The sequence below is a fragment of the Megascapheus bottae genome, chromosome 11, assembly GCF_031878675.1.
Source record: "Megascapheus bottae isolate mThoBot1 chromosome 11, mThoBot2.hap1, whole genome shotgun sequence".
Classification (NCBI taxonomy): domain Eukaryota; kingdom Metazoa; phylum Chordata; class Mammalia; order Rodentia; family Geomyidae; genus Megascapheus; species Megascapheus bottae.
This window is the reverse complement of record NC_143519.1, coordinates 39,139,465-39,160,032: the sequence shown is the minus strand read 5'-3', so window position 1 is coordinate 39,160,032 and position 20,568 is coordinate 39,139,465. Positions and strand designations below refer to the sequence as shown.

The following is a 20,568-nucleotide window of genomic DNA, read 5'->3' as shown; positions in this document are numbered from 1 at the left end:
TGTTTTTGTACCAAACCAATAACTATCTCCGAAGAGCTGAAATTATAAAAGTTTCTATGTATAACAAAGGCAAATTAATTTTCTGTATTTCCTAGATGATATAGAATTTTTCTAGCTTACCATCTATTTTTCTTTTTTAACTTGGCTTTTGACAGAGAAAGAAAAGAGAAAGAATAGATACAGTTTCAACAAGGTTTAAACTAAAGCGGGCATATCCTCTTATTGTCATTCTGGAACATAATAAGAGTTCTAATAATTATTCTGAGTCAACAATTCTTCCTAAAACGAACAGGCTAATCTGCATCAGATATGCTTAAAAAGTTGGAATAAACACTTATACAGGCATTTCTATTCTTCTACTTTAAACTCTCTTACCTCAGCCTTCCAAATCCTGGGCTTACAGGCATAAACCACCACATCTAACAAAGTTGTTAACTATTCTCTGTACTGTCTGTCCTTCCTGATTCCTTCCTTCTAACAATTCTTTCTAACAATTTTTCTCCACAATCTCTGGATGAATCATCTTGCTGTGGCAACCCCTTCTAATGCTGATTTTCTCCCTTTTTACCTGCTTTAATGTCACAGGATAGGACAAAGCAGGGTATGCCTATCAGCATACAGGCACACACTTAGGGGTAGGGTGAGAGCTGGGTGAAGCTGGGTATCACCAGTACATCAGCACACAACCTGCTGTCTGTGCTCCCCAATCCTCTGGTCTATCTCAGGGTCTCAAGTACTAACTGCACTGACCATCAAACAGCATGATTTCTCAGAGACCACTGAATTGCTTAGTGATCTCCTAAATTCATAACATCCAACTTGGCTCATTAGGTTCTCTTTATCGTTCTTCATCATTCTGTATCTTTTCCCAAAATTAATAGACTCATTTTCTGCCACCAAACCAAACCCTTGACATCAGCACTATGTCTCTGTCCACTTTGTTCCTCTGACCAAGAAGCAATTAGATGCCAAATCTTCACTAGTCAGCCAGCTTCCCACCCACCAAAAATACCAACTATCTATTCTTTCTTTTTTTCTCATTACAGCTTAGATTCAAAGTTTTATCATCTGTGGCCTAGATTTTTATGACACAGTTTAGTTTTAGTATATGGGTTGGTCTTGCTCAAGTGCACTCAAATTTTCAGTATTATTAACCAAACTAACTGATTATGTAACTTATTTATACCTGTAACATTAACTCTGTTTTATAGAAAATAAAATCATGAGTCTTTTATTGTTTTGCCTTCTAAGAAGGCACCTATATAGTTATTCTGACATCCACCTTGATTGTTCACAGCACAGCTGACCTCTGGTCTGTCTTCTTTTTGTCTAGCACATGATAGTGATGGAGGATATGCTCAAAGACTTTCTCCTTGGAGAGCACCTGTTATTAGTTGGAAACCAGGTGAGTTATGGCAGAAACCTAAGCACTATTGAATAGATGATGGTAATGGCGTAGAAGCACTAGGTTTCTTATTATTGGAATGTTTTTGAAAATGATCCCTCCTCCCCCCTGTACATATAATACAATAAAAGAATGGAGTTAGATGAAAATGGAGCATCTGCTACCTTATTAATTACCTCAAGGTTTAAGTCAACTCCTGACTTGACTTCCTATCATCCCATTAGCTTCCTTTATGGGTGCTTATATTTCTTTCCCACATCTGCCATCCTGATTTTGTTCACCATCATCTGTCACTTGAGTTAAACAGTAGACTTTGTACCCCCACTCTGCTCACTGTAAACTGCTCTCTCCCCCAGAAGCCAGATGGATATGAACAAGAAAAATGTGATTAAGTCTCTTTTTGCTTAAAAAGGCTCCCAGTTATTCTTAACTTTTATTTAAGTCTTCAGAATGCTGTACAGTAGTACAGGATTGAGTCTCTGCCCACCTGTCCCATCCTAGGCATGAGCTCCTTCTTTCTCTCACTGTGTTAGCTCTTATTTCCTACAATATCTTATTTCTACTCTGGTCCTCAGTCCTGTTTTTCCTTCCACATGAATCATTCCTACTTCTCTTCTCCCATACCCTCCACTAATTCCTAAAAGAATGTCCCTCCCCCGTACCTAGCTAAGTTCTGCTTTTCTCTTCCCTTCTTTCCTCTTTTTCACACTGGTCTTACGGAAATGTATATATCTAAGCAGTAATTCTTCCCAGCATATCTTTGTGTTCCTCCAGGAAGTGGCTGTATTTCTCTCTTCATCTCTGACTTGAGTGTCTGGATGTGTGTTGAGGACTGTTCATAGGGGTGTTGTCATTCACATGCATGACAGCCGTCCTGAGAAACTGCTTGCTTTTAATCACATGATTTGTTTTGAACCAGTATGTAGCAATTGATCAGTTTCCTTCCTTTCTCTTGCTAAAATATTAAGTGATGAGTACTGAGAAAAAAAAAGGTCAATTTTAAATGAAGCTTTAGGAATTATTGACAAGTCAACAGTGAGTTGTCATAATTACACAGGAAGAGGTAATGGATACTCTTAAAACTGCTGGTAGAGAATGTCATCTACACAGACTTCAGTTTGCAAATTAGAAACCGGATGAGGCGTATGAAAGGAACTTTTGAACAGTTGGATTTTTTTTTTTCATTTGGTTGTGGGTCTTGAACTCTGGGTTTGGGCGCTGTCAGCTCAAGGCTAGCACTCTACCACTTGAGCCACATACCACTTCCAACAGTTGGATTTTTTAACTAGAGGTGTTCTAGAAAGTTGCTCTGTTAGCCAGTGACAAGGTTTACAGATAGAAAAATTAAAGGAAGTGGGTGTCAATTTGAGGTTATCTCAAAGTTTCATTACCTTCATTGACTTTAAGCCTGCCTTTTCCTTGTAAATAAAAACAATCCCATAAGCAACAATTTTCATAGCATGATAAAGTAGCTAGTCTCTTATTTTGGTGAAATAAATAGATTTTTAAAAATTCTTAGCCAGGCATACTGGGGCTCACACCTGTAATCCTAGCTACTCAGGCAGCTGAGATATGAGGATAAGAGTCAAAGCTAGCCTGGGCACAAAAGGACTGGAGACTTTTATCTCCAGTTAACCTCTAGAAAAGGGAAATGAGGCTTGGCTTAAGGATAGGGTAGTAACCTTGAGTTGAAGAGCCCAGAGACAACACCCAGGCCCAGGGGTAGGGTAGTGGCCTTGAGCTGAAGAGCTCAGGGACAGCGCCCCTGCTGAGTTTAAGCCCTATAAACCACCCCCCCCCCCAAAAAAAATCTTGATTTTCCGTGTGGATTTCGTGACACATAGTCTTTCCAGGAAGTGAATCAGAATTGATGCCTTTCAACCAAATGTGCCCTGAAATTACACATTAGACAGTAACTAGTACAGAATGATACATATTATAGAACTACCGTAGTGTGCTATCACACACCTTATTTACTACCCACTGTAACTATAGCATTAGATTCCTTTTCATACTATTATTATTATTATCATAACATGACTTTCTCTTTAACAAAAAGAGGAATAGTTACTCATTTTCTAACCAATGAGCTTTTTTCTGTTGTTCGCAGCTCTAGTTTGAGAATAAGTTTCCTGCTTTCCTCATCTTTATATACCTGCTTTTATTTGGAGCTGTGTTCCATTTGATAAACAAAATATTTGTGGTGAAAATTTGGAGTCATAGAACTAGCTGCATCATTTCTTTTTTGCATAAAAACTTCTTAAGAGCCAGGCTCTCATGGCTCATGTGTGTAATCCTAGCTACTTAGGAGACTGAGCTCTGAGGATCATGGCTCAAAATCAGCCTGGGCACTAAAGTTCATGAAACTCTTATCTCCAATTAATCACCAGAAAACCATAAATGGTGCTGTAACTCAAGTGGTAGAGCACTAGCCTTGAGCTGAAGAACTCAGGGACAGCACCCAGGCCCCAGAGTTCAAGCACCACTGCCCCTTTCCCCCACTAAAAAAAAACTTGCTAAGAAAAAACTTCTGTGTGAGGTTAAGAATGCTATATTTTTGAGAAATAATTGAATTCTATTAGATATTAGAAGAAAAAAACTATTTGCAATATAATGTTTTAAAATGCTTAAATGCCCTTACATAATGTGTTTGTTTTTAGAGATGAAAATTTAATCAGCAACATACAATGTTACTTAATTTCTAGTATTAGAATTTCAAAGCAAGTCATCAAAATTTAATTTTATTTAATGAGGCACCATTATTCACAACAATTTATATATGAATATTGTCCAGTAAAATCTTTCTAGAGTTTGCAAAAACTGTGTTTCATTTTAAGACAGATTTTTAAAATCATTTTACTAAATAATAGCTGTCTGATAATTTTTTTATTTTTAGCTGTTATTTTTATTATAAGATGATGTACAGATGGGTTGCAGTTACAGGTATTGAGTACATTTCTTTTTTTTTTTTTTTTTTGCCAGTCTTGGGCTTGAGCTCAGGGCTTATGCACTGTCCTTGGACTTTCTCAAGGCTAGAGCTCCACCATTTGAGCCTCAGCACCACTTCCGGCTTTTTTCTATGTATGTGGTACCCAGGAATCAAACTCCGGTCTTTGTGTATGGTAGGCAAGCACTCTACCACTAGGCTAAATTCCTGGTCCTACATTTCTTTTTGAACAATCTCATCCCCTCTAACCCCCACCCCGCCCCCAAATTCACCCTTTGTCACACCATTTCTGCGCTTTCCCATCCCCTCCTCAAATCAAATAAACTTACACACTAGACAAAAGGTAAAGAAATGAAAAGCAACAACAAAGGGGAAGAAAACAAACAAAATAGAACTGTAAAAAATAAAAAAACCTCTTGATTCCACTTTTTGGAGTTCATTTTGGTAAATATCATTTTATATGTATAGCTATTGAGCCCTTGTGATCTTCTCTTAAGAATATCCTCTTTTAGTCTCACTGTGTAAATGTTTAGAGTCCTGTTTAATTTATCATATCCAAGTATAATTCTTTTGTCTTTTAGTATCCATTGGGTTTACTTATAGATTTATATACAGTGTAATTATTAACGATAAAAGAAACCATGCAACCTATATTTCTTTGGGTCTGGTTTACTTAATATAATTTTTTCAAGTCTTTCCATTTCTTTATATATGGGGCAATGTCATTCTTTCTGATGGGAACATAGAATTCCATTGTGTATACCACATTTTCTTGATCCATTCATTCACTGAAGGGCTTAAGTTGACCTTGTATTCTCACTTATTTATTTTTGACTCATGCCAAAACGATAACATATTAAATCTTCCTTGTCATACAAAAAGCTAGTCCTGGCTTACTTTCATGTAAGATGCCTTCTCTATCCCTACCTTTCATGTGTTTATGTGACTGGTTCTTTATGAACTCAATTTCCTGCCTGACCTGTTAGCTGTGAAACAAAGCTTACAAAATACCTCAATTTCATTTTTCTATTAAAAGCTTAAAATGAGTCCACCTTGACTACCAGATAAAAACCTCCTTCATAAAGATGCTCAAAACCATGGGGTCTGGTTCTGACTCCAATTCTTCCCAAGTGCAGTGTCCTAGCCTCTTTGTCCTGATGTCTCTATGTACTTCACAGCTTTGCCATTTCTAGAGCTTCAATGTTTTCTCTTCTTTGGATTCTTTTTCTGTTACCCCAAGTAGAAGTAAAATCCTGTTCAGAATCCTCTGATCTATCGTACTATTTTTTTCACTATCTTAATTCAGGTTGTTTAGTTGTGATATGTATTTGATTTCAACTATACTTGAATTACAAGTTTCTTAATGCACAAGGATTAATATTTGTATGCTTTATAGTTTTCAATATACTTTTATATCACCTCATTCTATGAGAATCCTGTGATATAAATTTTTTTTCTTTCCACAGTTTGCCCCTCCCCCCGCCAAAAAAATCGACAAATTCTGTACTATTGAGTGTATTTGCTGGGTATCATTGGCTCACATCTGTAATTATAAATACCATGGAGGCTGAAATCTGAGGATCACGGTTCAAAGCCATCCCATGTGGGAAGTCTATGAAACAACCATCTCCAATTAAACACCCAAAAGCCCAATGTAGAGATATGGCATAAGTGGTAGAGCACCAACCTTGAGCAAAAGTAGCTAACGGACCAGTGCCCCAGCCCTAAATTTCAGGCACAGTACAGTCAAAATATACAGATAAAGAGAGATTTGCCCCCATTATCACAATCCTAGTATTGAAGAGTTAGATCTTCAAGGGTCATATTTTTCTCACTATACCACACTAGTTTATAATAGTGTTTATATTAAAGACAATAAAAATGTAATAGCTAACTTTGTTATATTTAATTGTATCTTAAAACAACACTAGGATTTGAATTCAAGCCTCACACTTGTTAGGCTTGTTACCATTGAGTCAAGCCTTTAATCCTGTTTTTTGCTAATAATTATTTTTTGGCCATACGTGGGGCCTGAACTCAAGTTTTGGGCACTGTCCCTGAGCTCAGGGCTGGTGCTCTACACTTAAACCATAGCACCACTTCCATCCTTTTCTGTGTATGTGGTACCAAGGAATAGAACCCAGGGCTTTGTGCATGCTAGGTAGGCACTTTACCTCTAGGTCATACTCCTGGCCCCTTTGCTAATAATTTTTGAGATGGGATTTACTTCTTGCCCAGTGAGTGCCTAACTTTATCTGTCTATTATAGCCTTCCTGTCATCCTCGCAGATGACAGGTACTTGCTGCTACATTTAGCTTCCCTCCATTGAGATGGAGCCTCACAGACATTTTTGCCTAGATTGGCCTCTCAACCACAAGCCTCCCATTCAAAGCCTCTCACATAGCTTTCCTGCCTGAGCTGGCCTCAAATCAGAGTCATCTCATTCTTATTCTCCTAAATAGCTAGGAATACAAGCATAAGTCAATAGTGCCCACCATAACAGCTAACTTTTTATGATTGATTATAAAAGACTAGAATTGCATAGTAGTCTATGCTTTATATATAGAGAGGAAAGGACATTTAAATTTTTTCTTTTATGTAAAGTATTTTATATATTCTACAAAGCGTAGAGTATATAATTACCCCTATTAAATCCGTCAACCAGCTTTAATAAGTAACAACAGCATTTGACTACTTTATATATCTCCCCAATACTTTTTGTATGCTGTCTCTTTATACATTATGATTTTTGAACATATCTTGGCATTTGTCTATAAGTTTTATTATTATATCTAATAAATTAATAATTCTTTAATCTAAAACATTGTCTTTTTTTAGTTTTCTTCAATTTATCACAATTTTAGTTTGCTCCAATCAGTTTCAATCAAAGCCTAATCATTGCATCTAGTTGATGGGCCTCTCAAGTCTTCTTGAGATTATATTAGTCATTTTTTGGTCACTGTGACAAATATCTGAGAGAAATACCTAAGAGAAAGATTTATTTTGGCTCCCAGTTTCATGTTTTTCAGTTCATGGTTAGCAGTTCTCACTGCATTGAGCCTGGGGCAAAAACATCATAGGAGAAGGTACAGCAGAGCAAATTGGATTACCTCATAGTAGTAGGAATCAGAGAGAGTGAAGAAAAGTTCAGAGACAAGATGGACTTTTCAAAAATACACCCCTTTCCCCCACCCTACCCTCCAGTGGCCTTCTTCCTCCAACTATGTGAGCCTCTTAATTGTTCAACTATGAACTCATCAGTAGGTGAGTCCATTGATGAAATTAGCTCTCTCAGGATCCCATCTCTCCATAGCTCCACAAACTGGGAATGAACCTTTCAGCACTCAAGCCTGGATTGGACCATATCCAATGATAACAAAAAGGATATGCTTCTGATTCTCCTGAGAAGTATTATCCCACTCCCTAAATGTCTAAACACTTAACTCAGCATTTACCAATATTAACATATCTTCATTGAGGAATTATTTTTTAGAGTAAATCTATATTAACCAACTTAATTTATTGTTTGATTTACATACAAAAATAAACTGTGTTTTTATTTTTACAGCTAGAAATATATTATTTCTTTTTCTTAATTTCCCTTGCTATTTATTTTTGTATCAAGTAATTTGTACATTGTCAAAGTCAAATAATTTACTTAGTGTCAGTCTAATGGAGTTTTATAAACATTATTATCTTCTCCTTTCTCTTTAATTATAACCTTATTATGAGAGGGACTTGATTTTTTTATGTTTGTTGAATTATTTAGTATTGAGATACAATACATATTTTATTGCCAAAATTAAAATGTGTGAATTTTGCTAATTAATTTGAACTGAGTCCTGGCAAGTTGCTACAGTGTACTGTTAGAAATATACTGTGTTGCTATGCCACCATAATTGTCTAATGTTTGCAGGGGGACTGAACAATTTGTCCAGAAATTCTCTTTGCAGCTGGTAGTGGCATCAGGGAAATGAATAGCTAAGTGTGCTTTGTTGTTAATGGCTCTATGGCCTAGTAGCCTCAACTCTATGAAATACTTTCCTTCTCAAACACAGTGACATTTATCTTTATATCATCATCATCATCATCCTCTCCCAAACATCTTGGCAGTAAGGTTACCTGAATTTATGATCTTGGAAGTTTTTGCTTTTATATTGTCTGTCAACTTAGTTTGTCTATATGGTGTTTTCTTTTCTTTTTTTTTTTTTTGCCAGTCCTGGGCTTGAGCTCAGGGCCTGAGCACTGTCCTTGGACTTTCTCAAGGCTAGAGCTCTACCACTTGAGCCTCAGCACCACTTCCGGCTTTTTTCTATGTATGTGGTACCGAGGAATCGAACCTGGGTCTTCATGCATGTTAGGCAAGCACTTTAACCACTAGGCCAAACTCCCGGCCCTATATGGTGTTTTCTTACTGCTTTTGTTTTTTTTCTTTTTGGTGCGTCATGAGGCTTGAACTCTTGGCCTAGGCACTGTCCCTGAGCTCTTCAGCTCAAGGCTGCTGCCATACACCAGGGCCTGGGCATAATCCCTGAGCTCTCCAGCTCAAGGCCACTTCTGGTTTTTTAGAGCTTAATTTTACCCCTTCTCATGTTTTTGTCCCTATTTCCCTCCCCCACTCCTCCCCTCATCTTGTTTTCCCCCTTCCCTATCCTATTTCAAAAAAACAAACATACATACAGTATATCAGATAACAAGGTAAGATGAGAAATAACATAGTACATTAAGAACAACAGTCACACCTTATATAGCTCTTGTTTCTATATCTTGGAGTGCCTCCTCTTTCTTGCACAAAAGGAGTAGAAAGTTTCTGGAAGAAGTTTCTCCACCTTTAGCAAAAGCAAGTCTCATGACTTCTTTTTTAGAAATCTGTTTCTCTCAGAATTTTATAGTTAATATCTGTAGATTGTGTGTGATAGAAACCTATCCTGTTTTCAAAGGTATGTCTACTTGCCAGAGCATCTGACACATTACTAGAGTACACCGTGGGGAGAGATAGTGATTTATAGGAATTCAAAGAAAAGCAGGACAGAAAACAACCTGACAATCAGGCAATACTGTGGACAAGTGAGAACATTCCATCGGAAAGTTATGGGGGGTGGCAGTGGGTAAAAGATTATAGACCAGGAGTTCTAGTCAGAAGAAAATGACATGAGCAAAGACAGAATGTGCAGAAGTGCTCTTGAGACAGTTGGTGGCAGAAGCATGTTAGTGATACTTGGAGAAAGTTTGTTCAACTGCTGTTTTGAACTTGATGGCTTCAGGACCTATGGCTGGTCCTTCTACAAGCAAGTCTCAAGATGAATGTATTCGTAGCCCAAATTTCATTTCTAAACTGTTCCCTTTGCCTGCTTCCATTTGTCTGTATCCTTATCTTCTAATCTTAGCCTTTCTCTTGCTCCCCCTTGATAGAATCCAGATAGTTTCCTAAGTTGTATATTTCCTACTTGTCTGAGCAGACAGGCCCAGTGTCCTTTTTCTGTAAAGGATTTTTACTAAGGAAACAGGATAACTAAAATAGCAGACCTGAGAATTCTTAAAGCTGTGTTCTCTGAGCTTTTCTCTCACAGAAACCAGAAGCATGTTTTCTTCCTGACCTCAGTTTGATTCTGTCTGTGGAACTTCATAGATTACCTACTTCCCCCAAGCTTGTAGTTAAAGGGCCTTTTGCCTCCTGGCTGTCCTCTCTCTCCAGTACATTGCTGTGAAGAATTCAGTAGGACAGCACAATAATGATAGAATTAGTATTTTTTTTAGGCTTACACCATGTATAGATTTAAAAAAATAAAATTTACTCAGTGTTATCCTCAATAAGATTTATCATGATATAACAATTCCTATGTCAAGTTTATTAAAAGCTAAAAATTGTATATAGAGACTAATGACTAGTAAGAAAAGATAAATACAAATAAGATGAAAATATTAGTAAACTTTTTAGCAGTTTCATATTGAGTAATGTTTTTGTTGCTAAATTTTGCAGTGAGAAAAAAATGAGGATGTGTAATTTTTATAATGGAAAAGTAAGACTTATTTATGTATTTATGCAATTAAAGTAATCCTAAGGATTTTCTGTTCTAAGCAGAAACTATGAGTGAAAGGAACAACTTGCTATAACTGTTTCATTTTGTTCAGGATATTTACAGAAATTCCTTCCTAGCTTGTTTTTCCACCATGTCCTCGAAGAAGCCATCAGATCTTCATGAAATGAAATAGGAAATGGCCTGATGAGATCTGATTTATAAAACAAATGGAACAAGTTGTGGACTGACCTGCGGGGCAGTTAGAGGTGGAAAAGCAACCCACTTCCCCGGAACACTGAAGAGAAAGCACTTCTTTAGGGCTGAGACAGTAAATTGAAAAAGAGAGAGCAGATGTGAGAACCAGGCACTTCCAAGTAAACATGTCCCCAGTTAAATTCAGCTGCCCAACCCACCCAGCCAATTCACTTCTCTCTTCCCCCATCTCTTTCTTGAGAAATAGTATAACCTACCAGTTTGTCCAAGACAGAATGTGTGTGTGTGTGTGTGTGTGTGTGTGTGTGTGTGTGTGTGTGTGTGTTGGTCATGGGGCTTGAACTCTGGGCTTGGATGTTGTCCCTGAGCTCTTCAGCTCAAGGCTACTTCTGGTTTTCTAGAGGTTAATTGGAGATAAGAGTCTCCTGGACTTTAGTACCTGAGCTGTCTTTGAACCACAATTCTCAGATCTCAGCCTCCTGAGTAGCTAGGATTACAGGTGTGGGCCACTGTGCTTGGGGAAATACAGAAAATTTTATTTCTTCTTCTTTCCCTCCATCTAGGCTTTCATAGAGTCCTGTTAGTTCAGTCTCCTAGGAATCTTTTTCATCTACCCACTTCTCTCTACCCCTTGGTTTAGTCCATCATCATTTTTTGCCAGTCTTGGCACTTGAACTCAGGACCTGGGCACTGTCCTTGGGTTTTCTTAAGACTAGAGCTCTACCACTTGTGCCACAGCACCACTTCCGGCTTTTTCCTCTATAAGTGGCTACCAAGGAATCGAACCCAGGCAATCTAGGCAAGCACTCTACCACTAGACCACCCTCCTGGCCCAAGGCCATCATCATTTTTTATTGAACTCTTTAAGGGAATTTCTAAACTGCTTCCATTTGTTGGAAGCAGTTAACTATTAAACTGTTAAACTATTCCATCAGTGTGAGCTTCTAAAACAGAAAATTTGATACTATTATGTGCCCTTAGGAAAGAGTACAAACTCTTCCAAGGTTTTGCCGCCTACTTTTCCAGCCTTATTCCTTACAACTCTCTTCCTCACTGGTCCAGTCAGTTATCCACAAGACTTCCCACACATTGTTCTTTGTACCTGGGACTTCCCATCTCTTCCCCAGACCTCCTCCTTTATCCTGGGTGTCTCAGCTTTAACGTCACTCACTTGCAGTGGAACTTTCTGAATCTTAGGTTAAATCTTAAGGCATCTTGGATAACACTCACCTTAGATATCCCTAATATTTGCATAATCATCTGTGTTTTTTGTTAGACTATAAGCTGTGAGCATAGCCAAGCACCATATAGCTATTGTATTTTTTATCATCCATAAAAAAAGCTCAGCTGGAATAATGCTGAGCTCATGTAGATGCTCACAATAGTTAATGAATTAGATAAGAAGAGAAGAAGGAAGGGAGGAGGGGCAGAGGCAAGAAGAGGAAAGGGAGAATGGGAAGAAAAGGAAAAAAAGTTTTACAGATATTGGCCACAAAGAATGAGGTTAGGAGAGAGAAAAAGAGGAAAGCACTAGCAAGCCCAAGGACCTGAAATTAGTCCCCATCATTGCAATCAAAGATATGTACATTAAACAGTGAGATCCAAAGCCATTAAACTGGGGTTAAAAAGAAAGATAGACTGACTTGGTAGGAGGTAACAAGTTCAGTATCAACCTCTGGGTAAAAAAAAAAAAAAAGTTCTATTAAGGGCCAGGAGCGTAGCCTAGTGGTAGAGTGCTCACCTAGCATGCACAAAACCCTGTGTTCAATTCCTCAATACCACATACTCAGAAAAAGCCAGAAGTGGTGCTGTGGCTCAAGTGTCAGGGCGCTAGCCTTGAGAAAAAAAAAAAGGATCCAAGGACAGTGCCCAGGCCCTGAGTTCACCTCAAGACTGGCAATAAATAAATAAATATATATTTTTTACTTTTATGAATTTTATTTTATTTTTACAAGTCCTGTCCATGAACACATATTACATAAATAATTTTAAAAAATTCTGTTGACCTGAATAGGCTTCCTCAGATGGAGCTTAGGAAAAGTATGAGCCACATGTGATTACTGAGGTTGGGAGAGTAGATCAGAGTTCATAGAGCAAGAAGACAGCTGAGGCCAGGCTCTGGAGCCCTTAATATTTAAAGAGACAGCCAAAAGCTTCTCTCTTTTTTTGTCCACTGGGGATTTCATTCTGCATCTATAAGAAGCATAAGCTCAGGTGAGGTGGTTCACGCCCGTAATCCTAGCTACTCAAGAGGCTGAGATCTGAGCATCAAGGTTCAAAGCTAGCCTGGGCACAAAAGGACCTGAGACTCTTATCTGTAATTAACCTCTAGAAAACAGGAAGTGGGCCTTGGCTTAAGGGTAGGGTGGTAGCCTTGAGCTGAAGAGCTCAGGGACAGTGCCCAAGCTGAGTTTAAGCCCCATGACCCACAAAAATGGTACATTGCTCAAGAAGGATTTGAAAGAGCATAGCCAATTCAGCAATTCCAAAGGTGAGAAGGAGGGGGAACTCCCTGGTAGTAGTTTATCATGGCTCACTGCTTTCAGGAAATCCTTCTGCTTCTGATATGATAATCATATCAGATGCGATGTTTGCTTTTCTCAGAGATTACCAAATTTAAAACATCTTTAACACAGGCATTTTAATTACTGATTCTATCTATTTAAATTTTTATGTTTATTGAAGAATGCCATTTTAAGCTTACATAGCTGCTGAAGCTGACATGCAAATGTGCAAATACAATTTTTCTTCTTTGTGCTTCTATGCTAGGCTTGAAATTACTTCTGGCAAAATCCAGTTCGATGTTGAAAGGATTCCTAGGAGATAAAATGACCTTTTATTCTCACATTAGTGATTTTTATTAGTTTGACATTCAGCTCTGATAACCTTTAGTTGTTAGTAGGTGAAGTAAATGAAGATAATTCACAACATGTCTCCTACTTTCATAAGTCTCTAATGTACCACAGTTCAGTTACTCAGTGTGCTAACTACTCTGCTCATCATTTGTGTTTTAGGAAGATTTGCACATTCTTTCTAGTCTTTCTGTGTTCATGCATTTGATAAATATTTATTGAATACATTATCTGTGATAGGTTTTATACCAGGCTCAGGCAGAATGATACACAAAACAGAGTGACCTTGTCTACCCTACCCCTCAGTACTTGCCCATTAATTTGGTTTGAGTAGATAATGGCAGAGTCATTGGTACTTTTATTAAAAATACCAGTAGTAGTGCTTACTTCTCTATTGGACTTCTGCTGTTTCTACAAAGCACCACACATTTCTCTAACCCACTTAATTATTTAGAGAAAGATCCAGAGTGCCTAAATTAATTTCACATTGAAAGACACATAATCCATAATGTATTGGCTAGAAGAATGAACATCTGAACTACACACACCTGAATTTAAGTCCTAGTTCCACTATGATTAGCAATGTGACTGTGAACACATTGCTTATCTTTGCTGAGCCTTGAATTCTTGATTTGAGAGGTTGAAATAATCCTTTTGGGGGCGGGGCAGTTGGGGGCTTGAACTCTGGGCCTGGGTGCTGTCCCTTGAGCTCTTTTGCTACTACTTTGAGCCACAGTGCCAGTTCCAGTTTTCCTAGTGGTAAATTGGAGGTAAGGGTCTCATGGACTTTTCCTGTCCAGGCTGACTCAAAACAGGAAGTTCAGATCTAAGCCTCCTGGGTAGCTAGGGTTTCAGGTGTGAACCACTGGCTCCTGGCATGAAACAATCTCAGTTTCTATCTCATGGTCTTTCTCAATGAAATGATTAAATGAAATGACACATGAGGGCCTGGAGTGTGGCCTAGTGGTAGAATACTTGCTTAGCATGCATGAAGCCTGGGTACCACATACACAGAAAAAGCTGGAAGAGGTGCTGTGGTTCAAGTAGTAGAGTGCTATCCCTGAGATTTGAGAAAGCTCAAGGACAGTGCTCAGGCCCTGAGTTCAAGCCCAATGACTGGCAACAAAAAGGAAGGAGGAGGAAGAGGAAAAGGTGGAGGAAGAGGAGGAGGAGAGAAGGAAGGAAGGAAGGAAGGAAGGAAGGAAGGAAGGAAGGAAGGAAGGGGGGAAGGGGAAAGACATGGTAATGTGTAATACAGGAACTAGCAGAGTACAACATATTAATATTCTTATTGCCACTGCCTCTGACAGAGCTTGGCTTTATAGCCATTTCTACTTCTTTAACAAAAACTAATTTATAAAAGATTTACCTCCATCATTTGTATTCTATCTGCAAGTGAAAACTTTGAAACAGGGAAATAATGTGGGAGGTTTAATAATCTGTCTTCAATATGTGCTAAGGAAAGATGGCCATTTCTAAAAACACATATACTTGAGGGTCCCAAAATTTTACTTTATTTTTTATTTTTTAAAAATTTACCTTATTATTATAGAGGTGATATACAGAGGGATTACAATTACAGGAATCAGGTAAATAGGAAGTGGTACTTAGGCTTTGTGTTTTTTTCCTAAGAGTATCCTTTTTGGTCTCACTGTGTGTTAGTATCTAAAATCCTGTATAATTTGTCATATCCCAGTGTGGGTTTTTTGTTTCGTTTTTGTTTTTGTTTTTGTGGGTCATGGGGCTTGAACTCAGACTGGGCACTGTCTCTGAACTCTTCAGCTCAAGGCTACCACGCTACCCTTAAGCCAAGCCACTCTTCCTGTTTTCTAGGGGTTAATTGGAGGTAAGAGTCTCAGGTCCTTTTGTGCCCAGGCTGGCTTTGAACCTTGATGCTCAGATCTCAGCCTCCTGAGTAGCCAGGATTACAGGTGTGAGCCATTGCGCCCTGGCTATTCCAGTGTGTTTTAAATCTGACTTGCACATATGAGAGACTACATGGGCTATTTGTCTCTCTGAGCTTGGCTTATCTCACTTAACATGATTTACTTTAGTTCTATCCATTTCCCTGTAGATGGCATTATTTTATTCTTTCTAATGGCTGTGTAAAATTCCATTGTGTATAGGTAACACATTTATTGGATCCACTTGTCTGTTGTGAGGCATCTGGAGCATCCAAACCTGGATGCGCGGGTGTCCTTATCATATCCTGGCTCATGATGTTTGGAGTAGATGACCAAGATTAGTGTGGCTGGATCATAGAGGAGACCTATGTTTACTTTTTTGAGGAACCTCTACACTGCTTTCCAAAGTGGTTGCACTAGTTTACATTCCCACCTACAATGCAATAGGGTTCTTTTTTCTTCACATCCCCACTGACATTTGTTGTTCTAATTCACAATTTTGGCCAGTCTTTCTGGGGTGAGATGGAATCTCAGAGTTGTTTTGATTTGTATTTCCTTTATGGCCAGGGATGATGAGCATTTCCTCATGTGTTTCTTGGCCATTCTCACCTCTTCTTCTGAGATGTTTCTCCTTAGCTCCCTTGCCCATTTGTGAATGGTTTATTAGATTTGGGAAGGGTTAGTTTAATGAGTTCCTTGTATATATTGGATATTAGTTTCCCAGGATTTTAGGAGACTAGAAAAAGGGAATAAAAAGATAAGTGCTTGGTAACATCAGGGAATTATGTTTCCATCTTTTATTTATCTTCTTGTAATTGAAAACTATGCTTCTGAAGTATGGGAAAAATCACTGATGAGGAAAATTAGTTTTTATACATATTTGATCACCTTTAGTGCCATTCTTAAATTGGAAATAGTTGATATTCTGCTATAATGTCCAGACTTCCATGTATAGTTATTTTAAAAAAGAAATCAAGGTATAGGATGATAAGCTAGACATTTCCTTTTAAATAAGAATAGCTTAGAACCAATGAATTTGAAGTAATTTTTGTTTGTTTGTTTTTTGCCAGTCCTGGGCTTAAGCTTAGGGCCTGAGCACAGTCCTTGGATTTTCTCAAGGCTAGAGCTCTACCACTTGAGCCTCGACACCACTGTGGTACCAAGGAATTGAACCAGGGTCTTTGTGCATGCTAGGCAAGCACTCTTTCACTAGGCCAAACTCCTGGCCCTAGAAGTAATTTTTTAAAAGATTTTATTAACATCGATTTTTATATCATATTTCAAATGTCATGCTTAACAAACAAGTACTCAAGAAGGGATTCTCAATATACAATCATTTGCACATTGATTTTTGAACATAGTTAAAATTAAGCTGAGGGTTTGGATGTCATAGATACATATCAATCTATATAACATATGTCTATAGAGTATATATCCCATCATGTATTTTTATGTCTATGTAGTTATATTTGTATCTCCAAGATAGAAGTAATTTTTTGGAAATGTTTATGCCCTAGAAAATAGGCCATGTAAAAGTCTTACTTATTGTTCATAAACAATAAAATAAAACACTACAATCTTAATAAAGTAGGTCTTGGTAAAATATTTCCTGGTTTGGTAGAAACAACCTCCAAACAACAGTGTCTTTCTATTTAAAGCAAATTTTGTAATTGCAGGGTGTTGGCAAAAACAAGATTGTTGACCGGTTCCTTCACCTTCTCAACAGACCCCGAGAATATATCCAACTGCATAGGTAAGAGCATTTGAGCACCAGTTCCTAAAGTCTGATTTAAAAATTCCATCTCTCAACTGGGGAGATGAGGTCGCTCACACTTGTAATCCTAGCTACTCAGGAAGCTGAGATCTGAGGATTGTGGTTCCAAGCCAGCACTGAAACTAATGTCTGAGAGACTTTTCTCCAACTAATCACTAGAAAATGGGAAGTGGTGCTGTGGCTCCAGGGGTAAGGTGGTAGCCTTGAGCTAAAGAGCTCAGGGACAATGCCCAGGCCCAGGGGTAGGACAGGGAGCTCAGGAACAATTGCTCAGAGTTCAGCCCCCCCCTCAAAAATAAAATAAAATTCCATCTCTCTCCTAGTCCAAATTAAAGACATATTTGGAAAGACCCATTTTATAAAACAGTTTCATTCATGTTCCTCTTATGCTTACTTCTCTTTTCCTTAAAAGGTAATAAAACCATGCAACCATTTTATTTTAGGTAATATGTACCTATCTGGCAAATTTCTTTAAATTTTTTATTGTTATTATAAAGGTTATGTGCAGAAGGTTTACTGTTAATAAGTGAAGTAAAGACTACATTTCTTCTTGGACAATGTCACTCACCAACCATTTATTTTTAAAGTGATTATATGCTTTGTAAGCATGAATTAATAGTTTTGTTATGAATATTACATTCTAGGAATAGATCTCATCAGCCCTGAGGCCATTAATTTAGAAGAAAAACACACTGAGCTTAAGCACCTTCTTTCACAAGATGCTCAAGTAGCTCAGGGAGAAACAACAGCTGAGTGGGTCTCAGACTGGAGATAAAGAACACTGAAAGGAGGTAGTTGGATGGTTTCAGCCTAAGAATGGCTTTGCAGCAAATAAACTTTCTCAACATGGATACTTTTTGCTTTATCAGTGAACCCATTCTAACTGTTAAAAAAATGACATATAAGCAGCAGAACCATCATAACCTAAACAGGAAAGGTAGGGGCTTCAGCAAATATACTAAATATCAAACAACCTAATCACAGTAGATGTAAAGTACTGTGTAGTAGAAAAAACATTTGGTTGAGTTACAAGAATTACATATTGCTCAACAATTCCTAGTTTCTGAGAGAGAATTGTGAAGGGTTGTCAAAGGACAAAGAGAAAAGGACCAAGAGAAGATTAGATACAGTCATAATCTGTATCCTCTTGGATTTATACCCATGGCTTTGACAGTAATGGTACCTGATTAACTCTAGCACAGTACTGAACTACAATCACAAGCCCTGGGGAAAGACCACTAAGCAACAGGAGCTGGTCTCCAACATGACCAGGAGACTTCATTAAACATTCCTAATACCTAGAAGATATCCTGGAAAGTTTATGCTTTACATATAGAATTAACCTTTCCATATAATAAAAGCAATTCTATATAGGCCCTGGGAAAGTTTAGCAATAAACTTCCATTTTGGAAGTTCTTTCTCATATAAAATGGTTTGAAAAAGAATGGAATTGAGCTTAATGATGCATATTTATAATCCCAGCTACTTGGGAAATGGAGTTCAGGGTGAACTCAAGTAACAAGGTGGGCATGGTGGTTAGCATATATATTATATCCCCAGCTACACCAAGGGTGTAGGATTGTAGTCCAGCTGGCAGAGCAAAAACTCAAAAACTGTATCCAAAAAATAACTAAAGCAAAAGGGATAAGAAGCATGACTCAAGTGGAACAGTATCTTTTTACCAAACAGGACAGAGGGAGGGAGAAAGGGAAAGAGAAAGGAATTTGAGAAAGCACAAAAGAGTGCCTTGGAAAGATCTAAAGGATTGATATGTTTACCCCGTCTGAGAAGTTCCAACAATGAGGCATTTCTAATATAAAGCCTTCAATACAAAATTGTTAGATGAAACAAAAACAGGAAAACTGATCAACAGATACAAATGCAAAAATGTAAAAACATGGAATTAGCAGGCAAGGACTTACAAAACAGTTGCCTTAAAAGTAGTTAAGCGTTTAAAAGGGTGAAATAAATGAATTGAGGGGTAATTAGGAATTCTCAGTGAAGTATGCTACCTAAATACACCCAGCGTGAAAATACACCCAGGACTACCACTTGGTGTTCAGACAGGAGAGAGATTATTCCTAACCCTGACTCTCAGTACATGTTGGAGATGCACTTGGAGAAGGGAAGGTCTGCCTGGACAGCTGGGGTTTAAGTAAGGAAGAGCCGGTTTTTCCAGGTGGGGGGAGGTATTGCCAGAGACCTGGACAAATGCAGGCATGACCTCAGTGCTTGGGAACCTCCCATGATCTGAAGGAGGTGGTCCAGGATGTGATCTCAAAGAAGGGGGAGGTGTGCCAGTTACCTAGGGAACACAGGTTCTGGGCAGAGACTTCAATAGGAGCGGGAGGGGGACCCTCCTGGGGAGATCTTACAGAGTCCAAATGAGACAAAATGGGACTAACAAATTGTAAGGAGGGGTACTGGGAAATCCTCCAATTTGATGTAAAACATTAGTATAGAAAGATCTGTGAATCTCAAGCAGAATCAAGAAACATAATATGAACCTCATAATCAAGTGGCTGAAAGCCAAGAGAAAATACTTAAGCCACAGAAGAGGGAACAATGAGAGAGAGAGAGAGAGAGAGAGAGAGAGAGAGAGAGAGAGAGAGAGAGAGAGAGAGAGAGAGAGAGAGAGAGAGAGAGAGAGAGAGAGAGAGAGAGAGGAGAGAGAGGAGAGGAGAGAGAGGAGAGAGAGAGAGAGAGAGACCAATTTTTCATGAGAAATGAAAAAAGAAAACTCAAGTTTATTAAAATGGTTGCTTAAAAAAAAATTCAGATGAACAAAAGCTAAGAGTATTCTTCATCACCAAATTTGAATGATGAAAAGAAATTACAAGACCAGGCCCCAGTGACTCATGCCTGTAATCCTAGCTATTCAGGAGGCTTGAGATCTGAGGATTGAGGTTCAAAGCCAGCCCAAGCAGAAAAGTCCTGGAGACGCTTACATTCAATTAAGTGAAAGTGAGGTGTGGCTCAAGTAGTACAGTGCCAACCTTGATCAAAAAGCCAAGTGCAGGCCCAATACTCACAAAAAAAGAAAGAAATGACAGTAATGCAGAATTATATTTCAGTGATACAAAAGTCCTTAGCAGCTATTATCAAATCCAACAACATATAACTAGATAATATGTCATAAGCAGGGAATGCAAAGAAATGGTGTTTGTTTCTGTATCTGAAATTGGCTGTCTGCCTTTGCAAATTCTTTTTGATTGGAAATCATTAATGTTATAAGTCTGTACAAAGAAACAACACTGGAGCCGGGCACAGTGGCTCAAGCCTGTAATTCTGGCTACTCAGGGCACTAAACTCTGAGACTCTCCAGTTAACCACTCAAAAACTAGAAGTGATGCTGTGTCTCCAGGGATAGGGAAGAGCTCAGGGACAACACCCAGGCTCAAGGGTAGGGCTGTCCACTTGAGCTGAGGAGCTCTGGGAAAGCAACCAGGCCCA

At 38.3% G+C, this 20,568-nt stretch overlaps 1 protein-coding gene across 1 annotated transcript in view; it reads left to right on the top strand.

The window, feature by feature from the left end:
- Vwa8 (von Willebrand factor A domain containing 8) overlaps positions 1-20,568 on the top strand; it is a 281,874-nt gene that overhangs the window by 101,497 nt on the left and 159,809 nt on the right. Inside the window, 2 exon segments of the mRNA XM_090342080.1 lie at positions 1,334-1,405; positions 17,018-17,094. Of these exon segments, the coding sequence (XP_090198206.1) occupies positions 1,334-1,405; positions 17,018-17,094 (149 nt within the window).